This window comes from Hyperoodon ampullatus, assembly GCF_949752795.1.
Source record: "Hyperoodon ampullatus genome assembly, chromosome: 10".
Classification (NCBI taxonomy): domain Eukaryota; kingdom Metazoa; phylum Chordata; class Mammalia; order Artiodactyla; family Ziphiidae; genus Hyperoodon; species Hyperoodon ampullatus.
In genome coordinates, this window is record NC_136923.1 from 83,997,311 (window position 1) to 84,005,409 (window position 8,099).

The 8,099-nt window shown below is 39.5% G+C and overlaps 1 protein-coding gene across 4 annotated transcripts; it reads right to left on the reverse strand.

Moving 5' to 3' along the window:
* Window positions 1–3,145: 3,145 nt before the first annotated feature.
* On the reverse strand, window positions 3,146–7,679 carry LOC307058551 (zinc finger and SCAN domain-containing protein 16-like; the record flags this gene model as incomplete). Of its 4 annotated transcripts, none has more annotated exons than XM_079712059.1 (3): window positions 3,146–3,666; window positions 6,154–6,292; window positions 7,383–7,679. In XM_079712059.1, the coding sequence occupies 3 exons, from the start codon at window positions 7,677–7,679 to the stop codon at window positions 3,146–3,148; spliced, it is 957 nt and encodes a 318-aa protein (XP_079568185.1). The 4 variants fall into 4 exon arrangements, with proteins under 4 accessions (XP_079568185.1, XP_079568184.1, XP_079568183.1 ...); XM_079712058.1 differs by having other exon boundaries at window positions 7,296–7,679; XM_079712057.1 differs by having other exon boundaries at window positions 3,146–3,679; window positions 6,137–6,292; window positions 7,296–7,679.
* Window positions 7,680–8,099: the final 420 nt, after the last annotated feature.

Consider the following 8,099-nt stretch of genomic DNA (forward strand, 5'->3'; position numbering starts at 1 on the left):
TGTCACTCTTTTCTTTCTCCATCACCATCTCTTATTTTATCTTTGTTCCTTTCCCTATACCCTTGTTCCTTTTTTATCATTCTCTTTTTGTTCCATCCCCTTCTCCTCTATCTTGTTTCCCCCCTGTTCACCAAGGCCCATGCATACCTCCGACATCCTCTCCTACCCCAACTCTCATCTGTTTCCTCCCTTTATAGCTGTTGGCTCCTCATTCAAAATCACCAGTTTAACCACCATTCCCCAACTGTATCTGAAAGAACTGCCCCCGTACTCCCTTTAGATGCCTCTTAAAATCACTGTCTGTTCTAGTAGTTCATGAAAACTACAAACTACAAGTTCTTGCCTCCCTCCAAAAAAAAGAAAAACCCTCCAAAAAATTTGGGAGGAGTGATGCATATGTTTTTGACACAACTATTTGAGAAACTGCCTTCCATGTTTAGGGTTCTTTTAGAGCAGGTGCCATCATTCCAGGATGGCTCTCTGCTAGAACTCAGTGGTTCTGATTACGGCGTCTAACATATTACACCTTCTTTTCCAATAACTGTGGTTGTGATTGAACTCAGAGCTCTTCTAACTGCTTGCATCCTCACCATTTTTTTGGTGTGTTTCTACAGACTTACTAGGACACTGCCTAATCCTTCATAATGCTAACAACTACTTAGATCTCCTTCAACCTCATGCCTCCTTTGCCTTATGCCAGCAGTTATCTCAGGTCCCACTGGACTTTCTTCTCTTGCCACTATCACTCCAGGCTGTCTCTGGCCCCAAATCTTTCTGTACCTCCCTGACTCTTATCCTTGCCCCTCTGGTCAAGATCAGATGGTGGACACTGTGGTGGCAATTTGGAATCAACACCAGACTAAAAAGAGTAGCATAGTCTCAGTGCTCCAAACTACTCTTCACTCAGACTTTGAGGGTGTACAACTCTAAGACTAGAACAATTCTTTATACACAACAGGTATTCAAAACTACTACCTGAATAGAATGTTCCATCATACAGAGTACGTTAGAGGAAAATCACTCTGTCATCGTTTTTACCCATTTGAGGAAACTTAATGTTGTGGTAGCCAAGATCATCTTTCTTACCATTGCAGAAGACTCTAAATTCAAGGATAAGGTCAGAAACATGAGTTTCCCCTTTAAAGACTGTGAACAGCTTCTACACGACAGTTTTTTAGCAAGACTGAAGGTAAAGGGGGAAAAGCTATCATTCATTAAGCACCTAACTTCATTTTTTAGATAAGGATGTTTCTAATATTAAAGATTTAATACTTTACTTTTCATGATCATTAAAAAATCCTGTTTCAAATGTTTTGAAACAGTGCTCAGATAAATGAAAAAACAAGTATGAGTGTGAAACTTGATGTCTTAAAATATTTGTATCAGTTGATGTATACATTCAAAGTAAACTTACTTTTATTTTAAAAGGAGCATTATGTTCAAAAGACATAAAAGCTCAGTTTATCTTTATGGTGTTATGAAGAATGATTTAAGAGTCATCTTCCAATCGTAGTAGACACAAACTGATTCTGGTGCTTTTCCTACTCTCAAAGCAAGTATGTGTAATTAATGTCTTCAGTAAGAGCTTAGATCACTTCCTGATCATTTTGGTGATGGCTATTCCTAGAATCAGTGGTTCGTGACAGTTTAATGGTGCTGTAAATTTGAACGTGTTGGCCTTTGGTCACAATTCCTGTCATGCTATAAAATTCTCAAACTAGTGATGTAAAACTGTCACAAATACATTCATGAAATGCTAATACATTCTGAAGCCAAAAAGAACAAGAAAAACTAAATTGTTCACTGTGTCTTAAAGTATTAGTGTCCTGAGAGTCCCAGTTTCTCATTAGTATAGGGTAACTGACAGGGGATGTTACCTTGTAAAGGTAATTACACTCTTTTTATAGAGATGAGGTAGTAAGTTAAGCTTTCAATTTTGATTATTAGGTTATTGTATTTACTTAATAATCATCTTTCTCCAATTACAATACACTCTCTTTCTAAGGCTGAAAAAGTACCACAGTTATTTTTACTAAATTACTTTGTTTTAAGGTGTTTGTATTTTATCTCCTATTGCTATTACAACCTCTTCAGGTATCTCTTTTGCTACCTTCCTGAACTCAGAATCACATACCAAAGCTGGAAGTTACCTTACCAATGATTGAACAGCAATGTCATTGAGAAGTTTCTGCAGTGATAAAAAATGGTTTGGATCTGTGCTGTCCATTATTGTAGCTACTAGCCACACGTGGCTATTGAGCACTTGAAATGTGGCTAATGTCACCAAGGAACTGAATTTTCCACTTTATTTCAGTTAAGTTTAAATGTATATAGCCACATGTGGGTACTGGCTACCATATTGGACAGTGCAGTTCTAGACCAACCTCTCCCCATCTCCCTCAGTTTAAATGACCTGAGATTCAGAAGAGAAGTGACTTATCCAAAGTTACAGATCCCTAACACACTCCATCATCCCCCTTCCCAGCAGCTCCCACTGATGACTTATTGCTTTCCTCTCCATTTTAATGTTTTTCTTAGCCTGCTATCTTTTCTGGTGGTTTCCTCATATTTTTTATCATTGGCAAAGCAAAATATTCCACAACATTATTATATTCCCCACTTTAAGGAATATTTAGGCCATTATATCACTAACGATGGGGAAAAACAGTATGGTTTTAGTTCTTAATTTCAAAAGCAGTTTTCATCTATTTTAACTTAATACAGCATACCCGGTGGGCTTCTATTATATCATCTGCACTTTGAAGAATGGGAAAATGAAGGCAAAGAAAATATGAATGTCTTGTCTAAAGTCATACACTGAGTGGCCAAGGAAAAAGGAGCCAGAGTCGAGAGGTAGAATTCACATCTTTCAACCAGGACCAGGAAACATGGTTATCCTGAGCTGCAAGTGAGCAATGCTGGCAGTGGACAAGGCTTTCTGAAATAACTCTTAGTTCCTTCCAAGAAACTGAACTACTTTAGAAATAAAAGGAAATTTTACTCAGGTAAATTCTCTGGTGCCAGAGAAATTTTTAATGATGATTGAAGCTTTGCCTACATCAGGATACTCAAGGTCTCCAAGGCAGATTTCTCTGATAACTAATTAGGCCTGAGTGTCTAAAGAACTTTTGTTACTTCCACCATATTAGTAGAGCTTGTTTGCCGTATGAATTCTTTGATGTCTAATAAGGGCTGAACTTACACGGAAGGGCCTCCCACACTCATCACATTCATAGGGTTTTTCACCTGTGTGGATTCTCTGATGCTGAATGAGACCTGTGCGCCCGCTGAAATCTTTCCCACATTCTTTACATTTATAGGGTTTCACTCCAGTGTGTACTCTATGATGTCCAACGAGATGTGAGTGTTGAATGAAGGCTTTTCCACATTCGTCACATTTATAGGGCTTCTCTCCAGTGTGAGTTCTCCTGTGTTTACTAAGGTCTGAGCTATGACTGAAACTTTTTCCACAGTCATCACATTTATAGCGTCTTCTTTCCCTCTGTTGCCACTCAAATCTGCCTTCACTTTCAATAGCATCTTTGGATTCAGGATACTGAGGAATAGCTTTGGTAAGTCTGTTGTTTATTTTCCCAAGGAATTCCATGTCTTTGGGTATATCTTCCTTCTGGGACAACTCTTCATTCTTAGTCTTGGTTTTATCACCTGTAACAAATGAACAGTATACAAACAGGTCCTATTCTAGGTTTAAGAAGCAAAAAACCTACAGAATAAAGAACATGTAAATGTTAAAAATGTGTTATAAAAATGAAAAGTCACATGCAATGCACAAATTAGATATTTGGCACCATCAAAACATATATTGACAATATAGGGAAGAAATTAAAGAAGAGGCCAGTAAGGAAGATAGCAGGATACATTATTTGTGAATAGATTATGAAGAGAGAAAAAGGCAAAAATGTGGACAAGGGGTTACCTGGCAATCCTGTGCAAATGCAGAGTGGTAAATGGGAACTACACACATGCCAAGGATAACTAAGAGGGATAAACAGGGAGATGAGAAAACAGATGGGGAGGGAGGTAAAATTTTGGGAGAAACATGAGGGGTCTGAAACCTAGGTAGTAAGTGGGAGTAAAACCAAGTAAAAGTGACTGGAGAAGGTAATGGGATCAGGGGTCTGAGAGGAATATAGTGAGTCGGAACCATTAAAGGAGAGAAGTATGTATAAATAATAGTTAGCTAAAAGCAGAGAGAGCATGCAGGTCAGGATAAATGGAGGAAGATAAGCAGGAAGTGACAGTGGATGGTCTGGTGTATGTGCTGGGTTGAATCCTTTTACTGAAACTGATGTCCTCACTAACTTCTCCTCCTGTCTAAACCCTAGCTTGGTGGTTCTCAAACTTTATTGTGCATCAGAATCATCTGGATGGCTTATCAAAACATTGCTGTGCTACCTACCCCCAGAGCTTCTGATTTGATAAGGCTGGAGTAGAGCCCTGAAATTTGCTCTTCTTGGTATGACAGACACTGCTGGTCCAGGGACTGCACTTTGAGAGACACTGGCCTAGCTATTATTCAAGGTCCATCTCAAATGCTGTCTCCTCCAGGAAGTCTTCCCTAACCTCCTAAATCGGATGTGCTCTCTCCGTCTTTCTGATCCCCATATCCTCAACCCCAAGCTAAGCATAGAACTTGGCACATAGCAAGTACTCAATAAATATTTGTTGAGTTGAATTCTATAAGAAAATAGGTGTTTTGATTTGGAGGGAGTAAACCTATTTGGTCTTAATGCTGGGTGTCACCTATTTGGTTATGATGAAACCTCCATCTCAACAGGCCTAGGAATCCCAACTGTACAACAATCATTTAATCACATATAGTTTTCAGTGGTTCACTTGGTATGACGGAAGCAGCAGCAAGAGCTACTAGAACATTTCAGTTCCTGGGCTGGGTATGGAAAACACTGGCTCTGGACTGAGTGCCATGAACCCCATTCTTCATTGTCATCGCAGTGTCCCCGTCCTACCAAATCTTCCTCAAATCTTACCGTCCTCCTTACAATATATTTTTTTAATCAGGCAATATATTTCTTAAAGTTTGGTTATTTGCTCTAAAATGATATTGTTTTGGAATCTAAATACCATATTATCTCAGGCTAGAAATGACAAGGACTGGATCAGAGCCAGAAAGTCCAGATATCAGTCCTGGCTTTGCTGATAATTGTTTAAATGTTGGCAGATCATAACCATTTTGGTTTCCTTATCACCTCTGTGCCCTCCTCCTTTCCTATAGTTTGATCAGATGATGAAATGTATGATAAAGCATGTGTAAAAGTATAATGTGTGGCAGAAGTATTGCTAAGTTAGTAGGTTAATGATCATTAAGCAAATCATAGAAATCAGAGACACCCCCATACCATTAAGAAAAGTGTTTTCAAACATCAACATATTGGCTCAACAGCTTCTTTTACATACTGGAGTCACTGACGGTTGGTTTTCGGTGGCTTACTGATGAAGATGAATATCTTTTTAAGAAGGATACAAAGAGTTGGCACTTGTGGTCAGTTTACCACCTTCAGGGGAATCTACCAGTCCTTAGGATAAGTCTCTCTCCTACAACTTCAGGAGAAGTCTGGAGAAAAATCCCTCACCAGGACTTGAAAAGATTTTTTTTTTTTTAAATACAGGGTCAGTTTTCCTTGTTCAGCAATTCAAATTATAACCCTCTCCCTTACATCTGCAATTGAACAACATAAAGAAAATTGTATGGAAACTGTCAAATGGGAATTTTTCTCATCTCAGGGACCTGCAGTCTACTTGGCCAACTGGAGTTTCAGGGCTTTATGTATCTCTTCCAAGTGCCAGCTATTCCCAGGCTAATAGGATTCTAGGAGATCTTGTTTCAGAACTGACGAAATTAGGTGTATTTCATTTTAGCATCTTCTGCCAGGGCCATTCTTCCAATTTTATTTTAGTATATCCAAGAGTCCTTATCAGTTACATTCCAGATAAGCCCAGTCCTGCTCGTCACTGAGATGAGGATATGTCCATAAAGACCATTTGATTACCATATGTACAACATGCTTGACAGTCTAGAGGGAAAGAACAAGGTTAAATGCTGACTGAAGTGAAACTGGAACAGAGTTAAGTAGACTATCACTTCCCTCATAAACACAGACTCCTGCTCCTTACCATTCCTTCGGGGCTCCCCAGATTCCTGCTCCTGCTGGGTCTTCTTGGGATAGAGCTGGATAGTCAGTGACTCATGTGGCCTTCTCAAGGGGGCCAACTTGTCCAAAAGTGTGTCCTGTCTTTCTGAATTGGCTGGGACCTGGGAACAGTGAAGTATGATTGGGCTTGCAAGGTAGATTTTGTGAAAGAACTGAAAGAACTTCAGAGAAAGATCAAAAGAAGCATGTGCCAGGGACCAGGGCCATAGAAAAGAGGACAAATTCTGATTCAATTGCAAATGGCAATAATGACTAAAAATGAAGAGACGCAGTCTAATCTGTGCAGTTCAGGACACTGGAGAATAAAATTCGGTGCGTCTAACAGTGATCTGCAGAGGTCCAGAATCACAGAGTCTTGGGACTTGAAAGGTACCTTAAAGATCATTGAACCCAGCTTCCACCAAATGGGGGCATTTCTTCTATAACCATGTGGTCCAATATGATAGCCACTAGCCAGATGTGGTTACTGAGCACTTGAAATGTGGCTAATACAAATTGAGATATGTGAAGTGTAAAATACATTCAAATATTGAAAACTGAAATAAAAAAATGTAAAATACCTCATGTTTAATATTGGTTACATGATTACATATTTTTGGCTAAATGAAATGTATTTAATTTCACAAATGTGGCTACTAAAAATTTAAATTACGTATAGGGCTCACATTATTTTTAACTACCATATATTAAATATATATTTAATTACATGTATTAAATGTGAATGGGTCACAATTAGACCATGCTGTTCTGTATTACCCTTATTATCTACTTGAACCAAACCTTGAAGGGGAGTTTTTTATTACAAGGTATCCTATGTTATGTGTAGGTAACCATGAATGTTAGAAAATTGTTTGTTTTCCTGATACCTTTTTGCCTTCCTACAGCTTCTCACTGATCCTAGCCTTCCAAACTGACATAGAATCAGCCTAGTGTCTCTTTTTACTCAGTCACACTTCAGTTATTTGATACTGGCAGTCAGTCCCTAAGCCTTGTTCTTCTCTAGGGTAACATATTAAATACCTTCAGGTGTTCTTTCATATGCTTTTTGCTTTGGCTTGGTCTATACCCTGCTCTCTCACAGCCAAATGACCGCCCCCTTCCCACCTGCTTTCGAGGTTCATCAAGCTCTCTCTCAAGATCCTCCAGCACAGTCACCGCCTCCTCTCCAGTCTCTGGATGGTGTGCCTGCACCCATGCTTGCAGGTCCCTAGGGAGAATGCTCAGGAACTGTTCAAGCACCAGCAGGTCTAAAATCTGCTCCTTTGTGTGGCATTCTGGCCTCAGCCACTGGTGGCAAAGCTCCCAGAGCTGGGTAAGAGCTTCACGGGGTCCAGGTGCATCCTGATAGCAGAGCTTCCTGAAGTGCTGCCTGAAGAGTTCCCTTCTGTGAGGACTGTACTTTTGTGAGATGGAGTCCTGTCCCCCATAATGGTCTGCCTTAACTATTAAAAGTCCTTTTTGTTCCTCAGGTTCCAGGGATGTGGCCATTCTGGGCTGTTTTTCAGGAGATTAATCCTCTATCTGGAACTGATTCAAGGAGAAACTCTTAGAATCTTGTCTCAGAGAAAAATCTGTTACCATAGAGAAATGACAAAAGCTGCTGTGAACATAAACACTGATAAAGGGAAGCAACCAGAACTGAGTAGAGAAAACAGTCTGACAGGAGGCTGTAAATAAGAACACTGAAGCAGGAGCATGGATTTGAATCTGGGCTGTTGTGTCATTTAGAGCAAGTTACTAGATCCTCATCTGTAAAAATTCTCGTGTTTCTCATAGGGTTGACGTGTAGATTAAATAAGTATGCAAAGTCCTTGGCCTGAAAGCAAGCACTAAATAAACGCTAAGTATTAACAGCGTTGTTAAAAGGCTCTTTCATTCCACAACCTGAGATGTACGGGTCCCTAGGAT